This window comes from Carcharodon carcharias, chromosome 22, assembly GCF_017639515.1.
Source record: "Carcharodon carcharias isolate sCarCar2 chromosome 22, sCarCar2.pri, whole genome shotgun sequence".
NCBI classification, from domain to species: Eukaryota; Metazoa; Chordata; class Chondrichthyes; order Lamniformes; family Lamnidae; genus Carcharodon; species Carcharodon carcharias.
The window spans coordinates 51,305,446-51,328,868 of NC_054488.1; the positions used below are offsets into that span (position 1 = coordinate 51,305,446).

Consider the following 23,423-nt stretch of genomic DNA (forward strand, 5'->3'; position numbering starts at 1 on the left):
GAGGATGTAGGCGTTGTGGGAGCTGCCTGGGTGTCTTGCACAGACTTGTAGAACCAGTATCCTGTCATCACATACTATCTGCACGTTCATGTGGAAGCCCTTCCTGTTGACGAAGGCACCGGGCTCACCTGCTGGCACCTTGATGGCCACATTTGTGCAGTCTATTGCACCCGGGACACGGGGGAAGCTAGCAATAGCTGTGAAGCCTCTGGCTCAGTGTGTCTGGCTTGTCTGCTCCCAGCGGAAGTGGATGAAGGTCAATGCACATCTGAACAGAGCATCCCTGACCTGCTTGACACAAGTGTGCACAGTTGATTGGGAGACACCGCAAAGATCACCCAGCGAGCCCTGGAAGGAGCTAGAGGCATAGAAGTTGAGGGCAGCTGTGACCTTCAGAGCCACTGGCATGGGGTGTCCGCCCACAGTTAGGAGAGATCTCCGGGCCAATCATCTGACAGATGTAGTGTACTGTCTCCCTTGACAGTCGGAGCCTCCTTCGGCACTGTACCTCACTCATATTGAGGTAGCTGCTTCACTGCCTGTATACCCTGGCAGCAGCATAGTGGCATCTTCTGCGGCCCCTTCCACCTTGGACTACCTCTTGGCCCTGTGCCCCTTGTGCCTGCGCCTGTACTCCCAAAGATGGCTCCCCTGGAAGCTGATTATGCACTCCTGGCCTCCTCCTTATTCTAGCCCTCCCTTCCTCCACAGAGGAGCTGTCTCCAGTGGACATGTCAGAATCCATACCCAGGCTGAAGGGAGGCCTCCGGAAATCTGCAGGCCTGGCAAAGATTTCTGACTGCAAAGTGCTGGCCTGAAGGTTAAAAGTACACAGAAAGCTGCTGGAATTCGTTCTGAATTGCTACAGATCACACAGGCAAGTTTAAAAAACTTTCTGCAGTAAATACTCAAAGACCAGATTGACAACCCCACTGAGCCCTCTTATCCCATCCATGGATGTGTTTTATTAAAAGATCTCTTACCCACCTGCCCGTTGTGCCCGTGCGCCGACCGAAGATTGCATGGGCTCCTGAAAATCGGCGTCGATTGTCAATTTACGAGAATTAACTAGCCTGTTAATTAATGGCGGGTGCGTGTCGAACTTCATCACCCGCCCACCCAGTGAAATATCACAATGGCACGTGGTGATGTCACCGCGTGTCATTTTACACATTGACGTGTGGGGCCTGCAACCCCACCCCCCCGTGGACCTCAAGCAGAAAATTCTGCCTATAGTTCAGGATAACATCAATAGTCACTTCGACAACTGCAGGATAATTAAGGAAAGCCAGCATGGATTCTTTAAGGGAAAATCATGTTCAACTAACTTGCTGGAGTTCTTTGAGGTAGTAACAGGGAAGGTTGATACGGGCAACACTATTGAGGTGGTGTATATAGATTTTCAGAAGGAATTTGATACAGTGCCACACAACAGACTTGTGAGCAAAATTCAAGGTCTTGGAATAAAAGGGAAAGTAGGCATTGGATAAGAAATTGGCTGAGTGAGGAAACAGAGAGTAGTGATAAATGGTCATTTTTCAGATTGGAGGAAGGTTTGTAGTGGAGTTCCCCAGGGGTCAGTATTGGGTCTCTTGCTCTTCCTGATATATATTAATGACCTAGACTGTGGTGTGCAAGGGACAATTTCAAAATTTGCAAATGATACTAAGATTGGAAATGATGTTAACTGTGATGAGGATAGTCTTGAATTTCAAAAGGACATAGACATGTTGGTGGATTGGGCAGACAAGTGGCAGATGAAGTTCAATGCAGAGAAGTGTGAGGTGATCAATTTTGGCAGGAAGAAAATGGTGAGACAGTATAAAATAAAGGGAGAGACTCTAAAAGGACGTGCAGGAACAGAGGGACCTCGGTGTATAAGTACGTGGGTCATTGAAAATGGCAGGGCATGTTGAGAGAGCAATTAAAAAAGCATATAGTATGTTAGGCTTTATTAATAGGAGCATTGAGTACAAGAGTAAGGAGGTCATGTTGAGTTTGTATATGACACTAGTTAGGTTTCATCTGCAGTACTGCGTCCAGTTCTGGGCGCCATACTTGAGAAAGGATGTGAAGGCATTGGAGAGAGTACAGAGGAGACTCACAAGCATGATTCCAGGGATAAAGAACTGTAGCTATGAGATAGATTGGAGAGGTTCGTACTCTTTTCATTGGAGAAAAGAAGGCTGAGAGGAAACTTGCAAGAGGTATTCAGGATCCTGAGAAGTATGGACAGGGTAAATAATGAGAAACTGTTCTCACTTAAAAGAGCATCAAGAACTAGAATGCATAGATTCAAAATAATTGGCAAAAGGAGTAAATGTGATGTGAAGAAAAATGTAATTAGAGCTAATCTGAAGAAGGGTCATACAGATTCGAAATGTTAACTCTGTTTCTCTCTGCACAGATGCCGTCAGACTTGCTGAGTTTTTCCAGCATTTTCTGTTTTTATTTCAACTTTCCAGCATCTGCGGTATTTTGCATTTATTCTAATTACAATTACTGTGTGAGGTGCAGCCCAGTTTCATTCCCCTTGACTTTTTTGTTAACTTATATTACTCTCGTCGCCAGTTCGTCGCATCTTCCCTTAATCCTCACTTTATTGCCAGTTTGTTGGATCTTGTGGATCCTAGTTGCACGCTTGTTGTAAGTGGTGGCCTAGTTGGTACTGTAGAGTTGATCAGCAGACACTTCTTAGGTGGAAAACATTATGTTTATTAACAAAGCTACTCAGCAGCAACTCACGTGTACTTTCAATTTAGACCCTGTCTCCATACTACTAACTACAGAGGTAGCCCGCGCTATTCTTCTATTGGTTACCAGCACCAGCAAAAAAAAAACACCGGCTGCGGCTCGATCAGGCACTCGACGGTCAAAATAAATTATTGACGGGCATTATTTCCTTTCTCAATTTTTTCCGCCACCCCAAAGAAAGTTTAAACAAGCGATCAAAAAAAAAAAGCAGCACAGGTCATTTTGGGCGTTTTAACGTTGTTTATAGCTGGACAACATCCTCCATCTCTCCGTCCCTCACGCGCAGTGGTTCGCGCGCGAGCTGGCACCTTCCACTCACCTGCTGGGCCTGAGGCCGGGGAGTGTGGAAGTGAAGTTAAGAGTAGACTTATTGGTAGTAAGTAGTCACTTGTCACCTCGCGCAGTTCACACAAGTGTTTTTTTTTTTTCTCTCACTTGTCATTTTAAGTGAAATAAAACGGTAAATAGACTGGGAATAGTCACGGATGGCCCGTTGCAAGGCTGCGAGATTGACGACCCTTCCAATCGCTGCCCTCCGTCGATAGCACGCGCTAAAATGACAGTTGGAAGCCGTTTAATTTGAAAAGGTCGGTTGGCGAAAAACCGTTAAACTGAAGTTAGGGGACGATACGGAAAGGTTGGTTTATTTTCTCCAGGCGATCGTATATAGACAACTGCGCAATAGATTTCTTTCTCTTGAAGTGATTTAATAGTTTGTATGCAAAGCAGTTAGGTTAAAATGTTGACTTGTTTCACATGGAAAGGCATGTTTATGTTAAATTGATTTCCAGTGACTGGATAAATTAAAGTATACCTTCAAATGGTATCAGTTCCAGTCCTATCGGATCTGACATCTTCCCATTATTCTGTGAACGCTGCAAAGGAATGCTTTATTTTTAAAAATATATATAAGTTAGGGACAGCGTTTCCAAGCTCAAACCCTGACCCTAAATCACGCAGAGTCAATATTCCGCCGACAGTCCTTGATGCAGGTTGGGTGCAGTCACTTTGTTTTCATTTATCCATGTTTTCTTTTTAATCCCTTGCACAGGATTTGCAGCACAGAAACAGGCCACCCATTGGCCCAACATCATTGCCGGTGTTCATTGCTATTTATAAAGCTAGCAATGTACAACGAGATGGTCTTCGCCATTTGCTTCCTCAATTCCGGGGTCCCCGTTGCGCCGACGGATTCCTGGCGCGCCCGGCTCTCAGCCCAGCCAAATCCAAGATGTGCTAACCCGGTCAGAAATTGATTGTAGGGCTCAAAAAGGGACTGGAGTCCCATCAGCAGCAGGTCGGGTACCCAGAGCGAGGGCACAAATTATTGAAATGCCTGCACCCAAGTTAAGGAGAGGGGCATGCTGTTTTAGCAAAGATTGCAAGGAGGAAGGAAAAAAAAAGACAAATTTTTAATTTTTCTGAGGCTGATGTTGAAATGAATGTTAAAAGTGTTGATACTGTGAAGTAGCTGAGAAGAAGTCATCAAAATTATGACTTGCACCTTTTGAATAAGTGGCACCTTCAAAACCCCAAGGATTTCCTTCCAGTATCTGATGAAATTTCATGACCCTTCAAGATTGGGAAAGGCACAGAGGTCCCAATAATTAATTATTTTCGGGCCTCATATTTAAACTCAACTATTTGAACTCATACAAGGCATCTATCTTGTCCCTTGTCCCTGTAATCTGGCATTACCCCTAGCAGTTATCTCCCATTATGTAATGTATGGCAAAAAATAATATTTCACACCTTTGGTCCTTGTTCCCATCCAGTACTATTACTACTACAATTTGACGCTCATGGATTTTGTTTGTTGATCTGGAGACTCTTAAGTCAATTAACACACTGCAATCCTCCAAGAGAAAGCAGATTTAATGTCAGGGTAGGCCAGATTAAAAGAGAAATTGCTGTCTTCTGAACATTAAGTCAGCTCAAAAAGAATTACTGATAATTATTGGTTCAGACTCCGGTTTGGGATTTGAGGCAGAAAGGTGATTCCTAAGCAGAAACACCTTTCCATTGTGGATGAAATTTAACATGGAAGAGTACAGTGATCATTTTGGTAGGAAGACGAGTGTGAGGCACTATAAACTAATTGGTACAATTTTAAAGGAGTGCAACACGAAATCTGAAGGTGTAGTTACAGAAGTTTTTTAAGGTGACAGGATAGGTTGTTAAGAGGCATGCAAGACCCTTGGTTTTATTAATGTAAGCAAAGGTTACAAAATCAAGGAAGTTATGCTAAACCTTCATAAAACTTTGGTTATGCACCAGCAAGTGTATTGTGGCTAATTCTAGGCACCACACTTTAAGAATGATAGTAAACCCTTAGAGAGGGTACACAGAAGATTTACAAGAATGGCACCAAAGATGAGCAACATTAACCAAAGATGAACAACATTAATTATGCAGAGAGACTGAAGGATCTGGGGTGGCTGTTCTTAGAGCAGAGAAGGTTAAGGGAGATTTGATAGAAGTGTTCAAATTCATGAAGGGTTTCGATAGAGTAAATGAGAATTTTTCTTCCAGTGGCAGAAAAGTTGGTAACCTGTGGACACATTTAAGCTAATTGGCAAAAAAAACCATAGATAACATGAGGAACAAACAATTCACGACTTATGATCTGGGTGAGTGGCTGAAACAGATTCGGTATTAACTTTCAAAAGGGAATTGAATAAATACTTGAAGTGGAAAAAATTGTCGGCCATGGGGGATGAACAGAGTAGTAGAACTAATTTGGATACCTGATGCCAAACTTGGAGGTGTGCTAAACAATGAGGATGATACCAATTGACTGCAACAGGACATAGATCGGCTAGCAGAATAGGCAGACATGTGGCAGATGGAATTCAATGCACAGAGGTGTGAAGTGATGCATTTCGGAGGAAGGAATAGGGAGAGACAATATAGACTTAATGGCATGGTTCCAAAGAGTGTGCAGGGATAGAGAGATGGGGGATTCATGTGTATAGATCTTTGAAGGTGGCAGGACGTGTTGTTGGAGTAACTAGTAAACCATATTGGATCTTGGGTTTCATAAATAGAAGTATTGAGTAGAAAAGCTGGAAAGTTATGTTTTATAAAACTCTGGTTGGGCCACAACCAGAGTATTGCATCCAGATCAGGTCACCACTTTAGGAAATATGTGAGAGCTCTTAGGATGATGCAGAGGAAATTTACTGGAATTGTTCCAAGAAGGGATCTTAGCAAAAACATTAGGTTGAAGAAGTGGGGGTTTATCTTGGAGCAAAGGAGATTGAGGGGAGATTTGATAGAGGTGCATAAGCTAATGACAGACTTAGTTATGGTAGACAAAAAGAAACTGTCCCCACTAGCTGATAGTACAAGGACTAGGGAACAAAGATTTGGGCCAGAGATGCAGGGTGATGTGAGGAAGAATTTTTTATGCGGTGAATGAAAATGAGTTGGAACTTGCTGCCCATGAGAGTGGTGGAAGTGGAGCCAATCAGTAATTTCAAAAGGAAATTGGTTGAGCATGTGAGGGACATACATAAATGTGAGGGAGAGCACTGGTGGGAGAATGGGACTGACTAGGTTGCTCTACAGAAATCCATCATGGATTCAATGGGCTGAATGGCCTCCTGCTGTACTGTAATAACTCTATGACTGACTTTTTCAAAGAGTTGGCACAAGCACAATGGGCAAATGATTTCCTTCTGTGATGCATCCTTCAATGCAAAACTAAGATGTGGCAGTGACTTGGTGAAACTATAATTATAGTATTACGTAATTTATACATATCAGTTCAATTTATAAATATGGAAGGAGGATTTTATAATCGGAAAAACATTGACACAATGACAGAAATGTGATAATAGCAAATAAGGTATTGTAGAAAGAAGACTACAGATTTATTGCAGATATAACATTTTTAATGCCTTATTTATTTTATACTGTGCCATTTTTTTTGTAGGAAAGTGGGAAATACTCAACTTCAAGACAACCTTTTCTAATTTGGTGAAACAGCCTTGAGGTGGACAATGGAACAAGAGGAGGAAACACCTCATGAACAAGAGGATGACCCACGAATGGCCTTTTTGCAGAGCTTAACCCTGATGTTTTTCAGTGTTAAACCAGATAAATGGGCAAAGTTTTCTGGGACAGAAGAAAACAAACGTCTGCTGATGGACTTCTTCAATTCAGAAGACATAATGATTCTGGTAATCTATATCAACAATGCAGGACTCCTAACTGCAAGTTTGGGATTTCCTGCCTCAATTAAAACTAAGGGAATTTATTTTGTGAAAAAGAAGATGGTGCGTATCACTAATGACAACATTAAAGAGGCGCTATTAATTGGTGATATTAGCAATTCGCCGGTTGAGCAATTATTAACAGTGCTTGAAGAGGTGAGTGAGAGGAAAAATGACCAGTATATATGTAAGAGAAGTTAAGGATGAGTAAAAGACATACAGATGATTGAAAATAAAAACATAAAATGATGGAAGTACTCAGCAGGTCTGATAGCATCTGTGGAGAGAGAAACAGAGTTAATGTTTTGAGTCGATAACCCTTAAGGGTCATGACCCGAAATGCTAATGCTGTTTTTCTCTCCACAGAAGCTACCCGACCTTCTGAGTATTTCCAGCATTTTCTGAATTGTGTTGGATTTCCAACATCCACAGTATTTTGCTTTTCTTTCAGATAATTGAAGTTTATTCTACAAGTATCTTAAACTGTGCTGTCTTAAGATCCAATGATATTTTGAACTGCCACAATGCTTTTGGCTGTATTATACCATCCAACTTTTAAAAATATTTTATTGGTCTTTGAGTACTGTTTTAAATTTACCTTCCACCAATTATCAGTCATATTTTCTGGCCCTACAATCTAGGGTGCTGTAAGTCCCATTGACTTACTTAATCTTGTTAATGTTAACATTGCTAATAGCGTCAATATATTCATTTAACGTTTCCTTCTAACGTTGTTTGCCACAGGCTTCCTGTTTTCCTGTTCTGTGATCCACCTGATCACATAATCTTTTGCCCAGTGCTTCTGCTTTTGCCCTCAGCCCTGAAGTTCATCTTCCCCAAGGTTTCTGTTGCCGCCCTCCATTCTTTTAAAGTCCCCGGTGTCTGTTGCCACCACTGGGGACTTCAGCTTCCCCTTCCACTCTGCTCTAGCTCCAGTTCCCGTCCTGGCATGGTTCCTGCCTTTTCTTTGCCTTGCATCCACTCCTGTCCTCGTGTTCAGTTCTTCTTCCCCCTGCCGGATCCTGTTTCCATCCTCTGTTCGTACTTTTAAAGTCTCTGATGACCATTGCCACCACTGGGGACTTGCTGCCTCTTTCCTGGCTCCTGCTATGAAAGTGCACTGAAGTCCTGGGCACAATCTAGTGGGAAAAGTTGGTCAATGCAGTTAGTCCTGGGACTTCAGCTGCTACCAGCACCAACCAATTTCCGCCACTAGATGGAGCCTGGTCAATCTAAAACTACAGTAGATGAGTTTTTTTTAAACACAGATAAAAACAAAAAACCGCTTGAAATGTCAGCTCTTTTCTTCTCCGCCGATGCTGCCAGACCTGCTGAGTTTTTCCAGGTAATTCTGTTTTTGTTTTGGAGTTTATTTAAACATTTATTTACAGTATTTGCATTTATAATGTATTTCTATATTTTTAAATTTAGTTTTTTATAAAGGTTATTTTATTTATGAATGTAGGCACTTAGTAATATACAGCATTTCAACTAATGTTTTTTCCTGCTGAGCAAGGTCCTAAAGTACCTCACCGTACACTATTTATTTTAGATTTAGTGATTTGTTTGATTTTGCAATACTGCACATGCACGGTAGAGTATTTAAGAGCATAAGAAATAGGAACAGGAGTAGACCATTTGGCCCCTCGAGCCTGCTCCACTATTCAATAAGATCATGGCTGATCTTTTTGTGTTTCAATTTCCACATTCCCATCTAACCCCAATAACCTTTGTGATTCCCTTGCCTAACAAGAATCTAACTGTCTAATCTTTCAACATGTACATTGGTTTTTCTGGCTAAAGGAACCTAGCTCTAGTTTTAACATTGATTCCTCTGGGAACCTGTGACTTAAAGTCATTTCACCTAAAGTTACGATTTTCAGGAATGCAGCCACGACTTCTAAGTGAGGATTTACAGTAGCTGTAAAGTAATACTCTGAGCTTAGCTTATCTATTTTATATTATATCTTGTACATAATGAACTAAACAGGTTAGACATCTCTAACGTGAAAAGGACTAAACTATATTTTTGGAATTCTACAGACAGCCAAGTCAGCATAAGAAGGAAAACATTGTGATTTATGAAGAGATAGGAGGGGCATGTGAGAAAAAAAATATTTGATCGACAGCTTCAATTAACCAAATATAAATTTGGAAAACCTAACTGTTTTAAAATCAGAATTGGGAAATGTAATGTATGACTATTTTGTGACCAAGAATATCAAGGAAACCACAAGAAGCAGTGCTAACCTTGACCTGGTATTCATAAGTGACCAAGAGAATACACAGAGAAGATGGAACTTGTGATACCTTTGCGCAGAGTGACCACTCAATTGTTCAATGTGATCTCAGATTCATAATAACAACAATCTGGAGCTGGGTACAGTATATAACTTTAAAAGGGTTAACCTTGGAAAATGAGGAACAATTTAAGCAACTTGATATGCGCAAGGTTGCTCAGCCACAGGAGTCAAGTAGCACATTTTTAAAGGCAAATATTGAGCAAATAGGATAAATATTGTTGAGCTGCAGGTGCAAATGGGCAATATGGTATCATGGTGATAACAAAGACCTGGTTCAAAATTGGGGAGGATTAGATGCTTAATATTCCTTGTGTAAAGAAAAATATAATTTTTTCCAATATTACTGTGGGATACTGTGAAGCAGGCTTGTGAGGGCTGTGTGCTTTTTTTATTCATTCACGGGTTGTGGATTTCGCTGGCTGGGCCAGCATTTATTGCCCACCCCTAGTTGCCCTTGAGAAGGTGGTGGTGAGCTGCCTTCTTGAACTGCTGCAGTCCATGTGGTATACGTACACTCACAATTAGGAAGGGAACTCCAGGATTTTGACCCAGGAACAGTGAAGGAATGGCGATATATTTCCAAATCAGGATGGTAAGTGACTTGGAGGGGAACTTCCAGGTGTTGGTGTTCCCATCTATCTGTTGCCCTTGTCCTTCTAGATGGCGTTGTTCGTGGATTTGGAAGATGCTGTCGATGGAGGCTTGGTGAATTCCTGCAGTGCATCTTGTAGATGGACACACTGCTTCTACTGTGCATCGATGGTGGACGGAATGAATGTTTATGGATGTGGTGCCAATCAACCGGGCTGCTTTGCCCATGAACGATCTCAAGCTTCTTGAGTGTTGTGGGTGCTGCACTCATCCAGGCAAGTGGAGAGTATTCCATCACACTCCTGACTTCTGCCTTGTAGATGGTGGACAGGCTTTGGGGAGTTAGGAGATGAGTTACTGCTCTTGTGGCCACAGTATTTATATGGCTAGTCCAGTTCAGTTTCTGGTCAACGGTAACCCCCAGGATGTTGATAGTGGGGGATTCAGTGATGTAATGCCATTGAACATCAAGGGGCAATGGTTAGATTCTCCCTTGTTGGAGATGGCCATTGCCTGGCACTTGTGTGGCGTGAATGTTATGTGCCACTTGTCAGCCCAAGCCTGGATATTGTCCAGTTCTTGCTGCATTTGGATATGGACTGCTTCAGTACCTGAAGAGTCGCGATTAGTGCTGAACATTGTGCAATCATCAGCGAACATCCCCACTTCTGACCTTATGATGTAAGGAAGGTCATTGATGAAGCAGCTGAAGATGGTTGGGCACTGGACACTACCCTGAGGAACTGCAGTGACGTTCTGGAGCTGAGATGACTGACCTCCAACAATCACAACCATCTACATTTGTGCTAAGGATGACTCCAACTAACAGAGAATTTTCCCCCTGATTCCCATTGACTCCAGTTTTGCTAGGGCTCCTTGATGCCACACTCAGTCAAATGCAGCCTTGATGTCAAGGGCAGTCACTCTTACCTCACCTCGGGAGTTCAGTTCTTTTGTCCATGTTTGAACCAAGGCTGTAATGAGGTCAGGAGCTGAGTGGCCGTGGCGAAACCCAAACTGGGCGTCAGTGAGCAGGTTATTGCTAAGCAAGTGATAGCACTGTTGATGACCCTTTCCATTATTTTACTGATGGGGCGGTAATTGTCCGGGTTGGATTTTATCCTGCTTTTTGTGTACAGGACATACCTGGGCAATTTTTCACGTAGCCAGATACATACCAGTGTTGTAGTTATACTGCAACAGCTTGGTTAGTGGCACGGTAAGTTCTGCAGCACAAGTCTTCAGTACTATTGCTGGAATATTGTCAGGGCCCATAGTCTTTGCAGTATCCAGTGGGTTCAGCTGTTTCTTGATATCACGTGGAGTTAATCGAATTGGCTGAAGACAGCATCTGTGATGCTGGGGATCTCTGGAGGAGGCTGAGTTGGATCATCCACTCGGCACTTCTGGCTGAAGATTGTAGCAAATGCTTCAGCCTTGTCTTTTGCGCTGATGTGCTGGGCTCCTCCATCATTGAAGATGGGGATATTTGTGGAGCCTCCTCCTCCAGTGAGTTGTTTAATTGTCCACCGCCATTGACGACTGGATGTGGCAGGACTGCAGAGCTTAGATCTGATCTGTTTGATGTGGGGTCGTTTAGCTCTGTCTATCACTTGCTGCTTATGCTGTTTGATACACAAGTGCCTGGTGCTGCTCCTGGCATGCCCTCCTGCACTCTTCGCTGAACCAGGGTTGATCCCCTGGCTTGATGGTAATGGTAGAGTGGGGGATATGCTGGGCTATGAGGTTACAGATTTTGTTCGAGTACAGTTCTGCTGCTGAGGATGAGATGAAGTATGTTTTTCCCTCTTGTTGGTTCCCTCACCACCTACTGCAGACCCAGTCTAGCAGCCATGTCATTTAGGACTTGGCCAGCTCCGTCAGTGGTGGTACTACAGAGCTATTTTGGTGATGGGCATTGAAGACCCCACCCAGAGTACATCCTGTGCCCTTGCCACCCTCAGTACTTCCTCCAAGTGGTGTTCAACATGGAGGAGCACTGATTCACCAGCTGAGGAAAGGTGGTATGTGGTAATCAGCAGGTTTCCTTGCCCGTATTTGACCTGATGCCATGAGACTGTACAGTTGCATTGGAGGAATGCAGCCTTCTGCATTTTTGGTACAGCTGGGCTCGGACGACCTGACAAGAAGTGCGTTGAGACAGGGGAAGGTACAAGCAGAGCAGCAATCCGATGATGATTGCCGCTCCTCGGAAGATCCGGGCCATAATCTTCCTTGCAGATTTCAAGAACTGTAATAGAAGGTCCAAAATTCATCACTATGTGACTGATGCACATCTATCTCACAAGTTATTTCAGATTTTACATCTTGTAAGGTGCAAAAATGCCGAGGCCATACCTTGTTGGTAGGGCCCTAACCCGTGTCCACATATCCACTTCATTCTTCCACTGGTATTATGTTTTATACCCTGAAAACATTGGAAAGTAATCATACCCACAATTTACACTTTTCCCATTTTCCAGAAGGCTGCTAGGATTGCAGTTTTCTGTCTGAAAATTTTTTTCGATTTTCAACTGTCACCTTCAGGCAACCGTCCTCTGCTATCATGTTATGTTCCAGAAAGAAGTTGGTGGAGGAAAGAACTGGAACTAATTTTTACATTCCTTTGTCAGCATTTATTTACAGTGTTACACATTAGAAGCATGCACCTGGCAAACCCAACAACCGCTATTTCAGCCTAAATCTTTAGGCAGAAATGAATCCCCAGGTAATGCCCACCACCTGCATGAAATGCGGCACAATTTAACACCATGGGCATATTCACAGAGGAGCGATGAGGCTGTTTAGGACCCACATTAACATATAATATTGCAAGAAGAAAGCATGGCAGAGGTACGAAATGAGTACTTCGCATTAGCGTTTACCAGGAAAGAGAACTTTGCCAAACTACTGTGGGAAGTTGCAGTTGTTGGGATACTGAATGATATGGAAATAGATAAAGGGGAATTCCTACAAAGCAGAGCAGTAATGGATAAATCACCCAATATGGAAGGGGTGCATCCTACACTTTCACATAAGGGTAGAATTGCAGAGGTACCAGCCACAATCTTCCAATTCTCCTTAGCTACATGGACAGTGCCAGAGGAATTGGAGGATTGCAAATGTTACACCCTTGTTCAAAAAGGGGAGAAGAATAAATCCTGGCAATTACAGGCCAGTCAGTTCAATGTTGGTGGTGAAGCTTTTAGAAACAATAATCTGGCAGAAAATTAAAAAACACTTGGGCATGTATGGACTAATAAAATGAGAGCCAGCATGAATTTGTTAAGAACATGTTGTGTTTGACTAACTTGTGATGAAATCTGCTGTTTGCATGACCCAAGGTGAGGGTCGGGAGTTGAGGGGGAGGTGGTGAGGGATGCGGGGGAGTGCATGCGACAAAACTTTGTTTTTTTTGAGACAGTTCCTGATTGAGAGAAACTGAAATGTACTCTTCCTGGCCTACATGTGACTGCAGACTCACAGCAATGTGGTTGACTCTTAACTGCCCTCTGCCATGGCCTAGCAAGCTACTCTGGTCAAGGGCAATTAGGGATGGGCAACAAATGCTGGCCTTGCCAGAGACATCCACATCTCATTAAAGAATTTTTAAAAATGCGGGTTAGTTAAAGAAAGCCAGCATTGATTTGGGAAAATCATGTTTAACTAACTTGCTGGAGGTTTTTGAAGAGGTAAGAGAGAGGGTTGATGAGGGCATGTGATGTACATGGACTTCCAAAAGGTATTTTATACAGTGCTGCACAACAGACTTGTGAGCAAAAATATAGGTCGGGGAATAAAAGGACAGTAGCAACGTGGATACAAAATTGGCTGAGTGACTGGAAAAAGTAGTGGTTAATAGTTTTTTTGGGCTGGCGGAAAGTTTGTACTAGAGTTCCCAAGGTGGGGGGGTCAGTATTGGGACCCTTGCTCTTCCTATATATTAATGACCTAGACCTTGGTTTACAGGGCACAATTTCAAAATTTGTGGGTGATATGAAACAGACTTAACATGTCAGGTCGATAATCTCCCATTAGAACTAGGCAAAGTAGGAGATGTAATAGGTTTTAAACAAGTGAAAGAGGGGGAGGGTGGAAATCAAAGCAAAAGAAGTCTGTGATAGGATGCAAAGTAGAAGAGATTAAATGAAATAGGGCTAATGGTGCAAGATTAAAGGGATTGGAAATAAGACCAGTAAAGAAATAGATTATGTGTCTAGAGTAGGTGTGAATAGCAGAGACATGCTCAGATGCCATCCAGAAGCAAAAAGAAAGAGAAGAAAAAAAGCAAGAGAGGAAACCAAAACAGCAAAGGCAGAGGAAACCAAAATAGCAAAGGCAGAGGAAACCAAAATAGCAAAGGCAGAGGAAACCAAAACAGCAAAGGCAGAGGAAACTAATGGGACCAGAGGTTATGATTTGAAATTGTTGAATATTCCAGATTTAACATTTAAGTTCAACAATTTCAGATAGTAACCTTTGGCCTTGTACCATCAATCCTTTTACCATTTAATCTCTTCTGCCTTCCATCCTATCACACACCTGCCCATAGTGGATAGTGGGTAAGTTGGCATGGAGGGTGTAAGGGAAAGCATGCTCAGTAGGGAAGCATAGGTTGCCATGAGTTGGCACTAAGTTGGTATAGGGGCTATAAGGGTCCAAGAGAATGAGTGGGGGGCCATGAGTTGACATGGATGGTAGGGGAGCAATTGGGGGTGGATGAAGGGACATGGATGGGGCATGGGGAATGGGTAGGCTGTGAGGGGTGAGGGCGAGAGGACCTAATATTGAACAAAAGCGGGACACAGTCCCAGAGAACCAAGACAGACCCTTTAATCAGACCCTGTGCTTTGTCCGATTTGCGTCAATGGGCTGTGGGCTTGACTCCAGCAACCACACCCGCCCCCCCCCCCCCCCAACCCCCAGAACAAAGACCCCGTCATTTGGGGCACATTTTCCTGAGGTGGATGAACAGACTGGAAAATTTCCTGACTCTGTGCCTCGGGAGTGAAATTCCAGGCCGAGGCCTCTGTGCCTTATACACTCAATCTCTCTATCTCTATCTCTGTCTTTCATATTCACGCTCTCTGTCTTTGTGTGTGTGTGAGAGAGAGAGACATACACACACACACAAAACAGTGGTTCAGATTTTTACCATTGATGTGGGTAGCTTGAGTTAGGAAATTTCCAGGCTCGGTGCAGCCGGGTTGGGAAACAAATGCCCCGAATGATGCAATTTTTGTACTGGGAGGGCAGGTATGTGATACAGCTGGGTCTGCCACTTCTGGGCGCAGATTGAAGGTGGCTACAGGGGCTTGCCAGATGCTGAGATGGGTTGGTTAAATGGTCCACCTTGGTTTCTTGGACTTGATCCCAGTTGTTTTGTTAAATATTAGGCCCTTTACCTCTTACCCCCATCCACTCCCCATGCCCCGTCAAGCCAACCCATGCCCCTCACCCATCCCCAATGGTCCCTTATGGCCTCTATGCCAACTCATGACCCTCGCTCATTCCAATGACTCCTTATAGCCCTATGCCAACTTAGTGTCAACCCATGCCCACCACCCATTTGCCTTTGCATACTCCATGCCAACTCACCCAGTGTAATGGACAAGAGGGAGTTTAATTTTAACAGCCCTGATTTCTCCTCTCACCACCTGCTGGTAAACAGAAAAGTGTTTTTGATTTGCTTTCCCGTTTATAAATGGTGGCATATTTCCCAACCCCTTGGTTTCAGTGTGATCCGATTTATATTAATAGCCTCCCAGCAAACTCAAGATAGGATGAGCTCAGAGTTAGTTTATTTGTACACGCTCAAAACGCAGGATAGGGGGCTGCTATGAAGCCCCCTGTGCATTCATACAGTAAAGAGGAATAGAGAAAGAAAGATTTAGAGGCAAAGACCGTAGAGTAAAGAATTATTATTTCATATGTGTCCAGGGTCCAGAATCAAAAATCCAATGGTGTATTCCATCACATGGGTTGGCAGGCTGAACTGATGCTGATAGTCTACTTTTCCCATAGAGTTAACTTCCACGAGAAGATTGGCATGCAGAAATGAATCCGTCTTGTAAGCGATGGCACAGAAGTTCCAATAGAAATAGTATGTATGGGGCCAGGCATTAAAACCTGGCAAGAGTCCTTTTTCTGTGCTACTTGGTAGATGGAAAAATGGCAGACTGAGCTTTGCAGCTCCACAAGGCAATATTACGAGGGGGGGGGGGGGTCACGTCACGTGACTCCCACCTCTCCGCTTTGTTTGGGTTCCTGAGATTGTTAATGTTCCAATGTACCAACCATTAAGTCTTAATGGGAGGTTGCAGGGTTCTTTGTTCCAGCAGATGAATCAGCTCTGGATGGCCAGGCCTGGCTTAAGCAATGTAGATTGCCTTTTGTATAAATCCCTTTGAATTTGGTTTCTGTAGCCCACAATGGTTGTTAGTACCTCTTCAGAGATAATGAGGCGCAAGTTTCTACGATACTGCCAAATAGCTCTTATTCTTCAAGGGTCACAGCCAGACACAGTTTCAGCCATTTTAAAAAGTCATTGTCTAGTTTTAAAATATTAGAAATTAGCCATGAGGATACATATATTTTATAAAATATAGTGTGAGGTCTTAGCCCTGTTACACTCAGTATCCACCATGGGCAGACCATGTGAAGCTATGCTGAGTTTCAATAAAATAAAGTTCTAACTACCTATTACAGGCTTCACTATTAAAAAACATACTCTCATTCATAAAAAACCCAATAAATACACTTAAATACCCTCAAGTACTTAATTCCTTATAAAATCAAATACATATTCATAACCCCACATCAAAGACAGCTAATCCTTTAAGAATGTCTAGGATCTGTTAATCACACTATGAACTTACAGGCCCCAACCCCATCCATTGTGATAATGAAAGGCAGTGGAAGCAGTCACGCAGTAATAATGCTATAATTATAGCATTTAGGGCTATGTCAACAAACATTTATTGAAACTGCTAGAACCAATTGTTTTTTTAATCTCACAGACACAGACAGGCAGTTTTTTTTAATTTTAAAGGGCAAGGAATTTAAATAATTTGACAGCTTGTCATTTCTACATACCTTATTCCACTGTTCAAGAGCATTTACGTCTCTACTATAAAGCCGTGGAACACATGCTGCAGGTTGAGGCTGATCCTGGAGCAAAAATCAGATTCAGTTTAGATGATCCGGCCGATTCGTAATTCATGCTTGTGTGCTTCATGCCACACCCCCTTTCCCCATGTAGTACAAATGGGATCTGCTGGAAATAGGGGCAGGACTTCTGGATCCAGGTCCCGTCTGCCATTTTGAAAGCTCCCTAAATGGAGGCTACCTGTTCATGATTTTAATAGGCAATTGTTTTCAAAAGTGACTCACTTCAATACCTGTAATTCAAAGTATGCAGAGTACCTTCTAAGTAGGTAATCTTTTCCTGAATGATTAAATGCTAGTTTTGTGGTAACATATTGTTGAGAGTGATTTACTACTTATTTTTTATCTAAGTATTGTCTAGCATAATTTTTTTTTGAGAATAACACATTGTTGCTCTCCATTGTGAAGTATCTGAGTTAATAACTGAAATTATGAAATTCAGTCTACATTTATAAATATGAAGGCGGATTGGTTAGTTCTGAGAAATAGTGTAAATTCTAAGTGTATAAATTACAACTTCATGTACTTGTCACCTATAATGCCTTTTATAAACTGATAGAATATGAAACAACGTTTACAAAAAGGCTCTATATAAGTGTAGCGCAATGTATTTAATAGTTTTCATGTTTGTGTGATTGTAAATTCTTCAAAACTCAACATGATTCTTGTCTTCTAGGTGGTGTGCACACTTTTCACAAACACTGATAATATGACTAAATGGCCTCAAGTGGTATCAGAAGATGTAGTGAAACATGCCCAACAACTTAAAAATGATGTGTTCATATTTGGTGGACAACTAAAAGGGAAAGCACTTCTTGCTCTTCCAAAAAGTGCAGATGATCTGGAAAATTCAGATGAGGAGTCAGATAGGTATGATGGCACAAAAGCTTACTAATATTTGCTACTGCTTTTTCCGTTATATTTTCTCAAAAGTGTAGAAGTATTTATTATTTCATCTGACTGTAGCATCAATTATTCCCTGTGTAGGGAACACAAGCATATGATCTGATCTGAACTCTCTTCTTGCTGTCTTGATGTGATGCTAAAAGATACCTGAGGGTTTCAAGGTGACTTGCTTTGATCAACATTTGGGCCTCAGCTGGTTACAATCTGTATCAATGACTTAAAGGAGAGATCTGAGTGTAAGGCATCAAAGTTTGCTGATGATACAGTTATGTGAGAAAATAAGCTGTGAAGACATTAAGAGGCTGTAAAGAGATGGACATATTAAGTGAGTGGGAAAGAACATGGCAGATCAAATCTAATGTAGTGAAGTGTGAAGTTGTTCATTCTATAAGGAAAAATATTAAAACAGAATAATTTTTGAATGGTGAGGAACTGGGAAATGCTGGTGTGCAGAAGATCTTCGCTATCCTTGCGTATGAACCACGGAAAGTTAACATGCAGGTACCGGAAGCAATTAGTAAAGCAAATGATATGTTTGGCTTTCTTATAAAAGGATTAGGTATAAAGTAAAGAAGTCTTACTACAACTGCATAGGGCCTTGATGAGATCAAACCTGGAGTACTTAGTATAATTTTGGTCTCCTTGCTTAGGGAAAGATACACTTGCCTTTAAAGAGAATGCAATGAAGTGTCACTAAACTGATGCCTGGGCTGAGGGGTTTGTTCCTATGAGAAGGGATTGAATAAACTCAGCCCCATTCTCTAGAATTTAGAAGAATATGTAGTGATCTTGTTGAAACATATAGAATTTTTAAGGTGTTTGACTGTTTGCCCTGGCTGGAAGCAAAGGACTAGGGGTTACAGAGGTTGGCCATTTAGGTCTGAGATGAGAAATTTCAAAGGTTGTGAATCTTTGGAATTCTGTACTCCAGAAAGTTGTGAATGCTCAGTCATTGAGTATATTCAAGACAGAGATTGAGGAATTTTGAAGAATCAAAGGATAAAATATAGTACGGGAAGGTGGAGTTGAGGTGGAAGATCGGCCATTATCTTAATGAATGGCAGTGGAACAGGCTTGAAGGACCAAATGGCCTACTCTTTTTTCTTCATATGGTGGAAATTGAGACAAATTCATGTGTTACCTGAAGCTATAAAAATTATTATCCATTTCATACATTCTACTAAGCACAGGTCAATACAGGAAAAAAAATCACAAGGCAAATCTTTGATGTTGATGTAAGACTTTAGCCAGGAGTTCTCCTTTTGTTAGATAATAATGTCCCTTTACAATCACAGTTTTCCTTGCAGTCAGCTTCAGAGGTTTCTGGCATCAGTTAGGAATCTTTTGTCAAACCTAAATCGCAATTTAAAATACATTTTCAGTACCTATAATGAAAATCAAGGCATGCAGCTATAGTTGCACGATGATTTGTCATTCTACCTAGTCCTGTTTAGCTCTGAAAACAAATGTTTCCTCTTTCATTCAACTTCCATCTATTTGTAAATAAAATCACCTCAACTGGGATACTGTTCCATTTAGAAAAAATGCCCACTGAGTAAGGAAGGCACCATTCTTCAAAAAAGGGGTACAGAGAAGGTTTATCAGGATTTCACTAGGGATAAGGCACTTCAGTCCTGAGGAGAACAACAACAAGTTATATAGCACCTTTAAGGCAATGAAACATCCCAAAATGTTTCACAGGAGCATAATAAAATAAGATATGACACTGAGCCCAATAAGGGAATTTTAAATCAGATGACCAAAAGCTTGGTTAAACGGTAGGTTTTTAAGGAGTTGTCATGAATACTGAATTTTACAAGACAACTATACTTTAAAATGTTCCCTTTAGCTTAACATAAAACAGTGTCCTGAAAAGGGGGAAGGGTAAAGTCCTGATAAACACCTTAGTTTGGAGAAATGCCCTTATGATCTGGTTACCATGAGGAGAAAAACTCAAAAAGATCATTGAAGTGTCAAGTGGAAGTTTTAACATCGTTCACAGTATCCTACAGAAAAAGGATAGCTGTGGTTGAGATGTGGGAAAAAAGAAACTATTGCTCTGGAAAAGCTGGGAGAACTGTTTTGTGTTAACAACCAGGCAGGATGCTTTTAAGAGTTTGGTTTCTGTTTAAAAGAAAGGGAACAAAACAGATTGGGCTCTTGAAATTCAAGGAATGGGCAGCCGGTGAGTTGTGCCTTGCCGGTGAAAACTTGGGTGGGGTGGAAAGATTGTAGAAGGACATTGGAAGCTTTGACCTGGCGTGATGGGGAGGAGTGAACCTCTGCTGGGGGCGATTTTGGAACTGTCCCTTTAATGTTACATTATTGCAGAAGTGTGGTGTACAGTAAGAGGGTTTTATCAGGCATATTTTGGTTGCATTTGTTAGTTAATGCAAAAGTTCCTTTTCTTTAGTTTGATGTATTCGTTTTCTGTTAATTAATATTTGATCTATGGCGATTATAGTTGGTTAAAATAGCAATTGTCTTTTGGGTTCTTTTCATTGGTTGAGGGAAATTTCATCTGTTTAAAACACTATCAGTCTCAATGGGGCAACAGACACTCTTGTGGTATAAAACCCAAAGACTGTAAATTGGGTACACTGGAATATTCCAGAATTTAAGCAAACCTGATGTCATGTTGACTTTTGCTGTATTCAGTGAAAAGTCAACTTGGCTACTTTCAGTGCTCAGGTGTTTTTGGAAGGAGAAGACTTGACTGTTAATGCATTGCAACAGTTAACAAAAATTAATTTGAAGAGTGGGGCAGAAAAATTAGGGCTTGACTTGAAAGTAGGAGCTAAAAGCAGGCAGAAATTGTTGAAAAATTGGCTCAGTACTTAAACTTGAGGAGGAAAAGGGTGATCCCAATCACACTCAAGAAAAGTTAGATAGACCTCAATTACAAATGAAGCAACTTGAATTAGAAGAGACATCCAAAAACTTGAATTTGAGGAAAAAGGTAAATACAGAAATTTGAATTAAAATTTCAAAGAGCAAGAGAAAAGGAAATGAGCAAATTTGACCTGGACAGAAAAGATTAGATTACCCAAATGGCAGAGGGGTGAGGTGGGGGGTACGGTAGGGGTAAGGGTGGTAAAGTTGAGGATGAATCAGAATTAACTCCTGGTTTTGATTTGCCTAAGAATATTTGCTTTGTGTCTAAATTCAATGAGGAATGAGTTAAAATGTATTTTGTGTAATTTGAGAAAATTCCCACAAAGCTGTGTTGGCCTTGAGAAAATTGGGGCAGGATATTGAAGTCGGCAAGTGGTGGGGGGGGAGGGGAGCCTGCTCACTGACGTGTAAAATGACGCGGGATGACATTGGAAGGAACTCCTGATGTCACCCCGCGTCATTTCAATTTTCAGGTCGGCAGGGGCTGAATCAGCGGTGCACCCGCCGACCTGTCAATGGCCAATTGAGGCCATTTAAAAAATAATTCAACCAGTTAATGGACCTGCCCGTCCAACCTTAAGGTTGGCGGGCAGGCCGGGAGCCCGCGGGATTCAGAAAAAGCATGAAACCTCATCCATGGGTGGGATGAGGTTTCATGTAGGTTTTTAAAAATGTAATAAAAGTTTAATTAAAAGTGATGGACTTGTCCCAACTCATGTGAGGGACATGTCAGGGAAATTTTATTTCTCTACATTTACCATTTGTAAATTTGGCACCGATCTCCCTGAAGCAGCACTTAGCCTCAGGGAGATGAGTGCGAAAGAGCGCACTCTCTGCTGAGGGAATCCCCCTCCCTTGCCTGCACAGGGAGCGCATAGTGCTTCCTGGAGGATGTCACGTTGAGTGGGCCTGAATTGGCTTGCCAATGTAAAATGGCGGTGTGCCCCCAATTAGAGGCGCTGATTGGAGGCACGCCTGCTCCCGAACTTCCCCGCCCCCCCACCTCCAACAGGGGAAAAATTCTGCCCTTGGACTCTATTGCTGCAGAGTTTATTTGTAGGAAAAGCTTTGGAGGGGTACTCATCTCTTTCAGATGAACAGTTTGGTGACTATGATACAGTGAAAACTGCTGTTCTCAATGCCCATGAATTAGTGCAAGAAGCTTACAAACAGAAACAGGGTCAGAATCTTGGGAGGATTTGATAAAGTAGATAAAAAGAAATTGATCCCGCTGGAGAATGGGTAAAATAACTAGAGGTCATTGTTGTAAAATTGTATAATGTCTCACAAAGAGGTCTAGGAGCTTGTATGGTTGAACAACTTGTTTATTAATAACACATAACTATATACATATATATAGGATACATTCCTGACTAGGTGCTACCTTCATGCCGACTTCTACCAGACACTACTCTACTCCACTTCTCCCATGTGACTCTCTACATCATAACGTGTGTGGTATTGTTTCTCCAGTCTCACATTAACCCTTGCAGTCCCGAACACCCTAAAAACGTACCTCCCCACCAGGTCTTTACCCAAATTTATTTAATGTAATATTTACATGCTACCCCTTCTCCCCCTAAGTGCCTGAGTTTACAGGGCTTTGGGCTGACTTTGTTAGTCTGGAGTTTAAGTTGTAGTCCTTGGTACTTGAAATACTTGGGTGTGAACATCTGGTTTGCTTTTTGTACTCCTTACTGCTGTATTTTTCTTTGTCAACAATCTATCTTCCTTGGCTGGATACCATGAGCTTATCCCTCTCCTTCCAGAGGGAATATTCACTTCGCTCATTCATAGAGTGGACTCGGGTTTTCCTTTTCAGTGGGATCCGCCATGTTCTTCCTGGAAGTGAAGGCTTACATCCCTTATGTTTGTATTGTAATGATCCCAGCTGATGTTACTACTGGACAAGTCTGATCCCAGGTTGGAACCCGGCTTGATAGATCCTAACTTTTAATTTTGGTTTAGAAGCTTGGAGAGTGGCTACTGAACAGTCACAGGAATCAGCTGATGAACTTTTAACAAAAGAATAAAACATTTATTTCACAAGTTATAAAAGCTATCTTATACTCTAATGTCACAGTAAATACACAGTCTATGTAAACCAATAGACGACCCGTCGTCAGACACATCACACTCTGAAACCAAGTGACAGATGCCGCCCCAAACAGATGCAATGAATGTCTCCTCAATTCCTCCCGATGCTTATTACACCATGAACCAACCGGTCTCATTGAACTCTGTCTTCCACATGAGGGCTTCCAATCTCCACTCTTGAAGAGCCTGCTTTGGAATCTTCTCCCAAACAACGCTTTCTCTCAGATGTCTTCTACAAGGATTCACCTCCAGGGTTTCAAACTCTCCTTGCCATGTTCCTCTTCCCTAGGACACCATATGCATTCAATCTTTCTTCCACACAGTTTCTCATTGACTCAGCTGTCAACAGTACACCATTGCTTCACATGCCCATAGCAAAGAGTTACAGACCTTCAGCCATCTCTTTGGACCTTCTACCTTCTCACAAGCCTATATCGCTTTGAATCTGCTTCCTGCAGCATTCATCCCTCTAAGCTTGAAGCTTGGAGCCTTC

The 23,423-nt window shown here is 42.1% G+C and overlaps 1 protein-coding gene across 1 annotated transcript in view; it reads left to right on the top strand.

Moving 5' to 3' along the window:
- Positions 1–6,758: 6,758 nt before the first annotated feature.
- Positions 6,759–23,423, top strand: part of LOC121293673 (dynein heavy chain 17, axonemal-like) — a 729,083-nt gene continuing 712,418 nt past the window's right edge. The window contains exons 1-2 of the mRNA XM_041216840.1: positions 6,759–7,127; positions 17,709–17,902. Coding sequence (XP_041072774.1) covers positions 6,759–7,127; positions 17,709–17,902 — 563 coding nt within the window. The remainder of the gene's footprint in view (positions 7,128–17,708; positions 17,903–23,423) is intronic.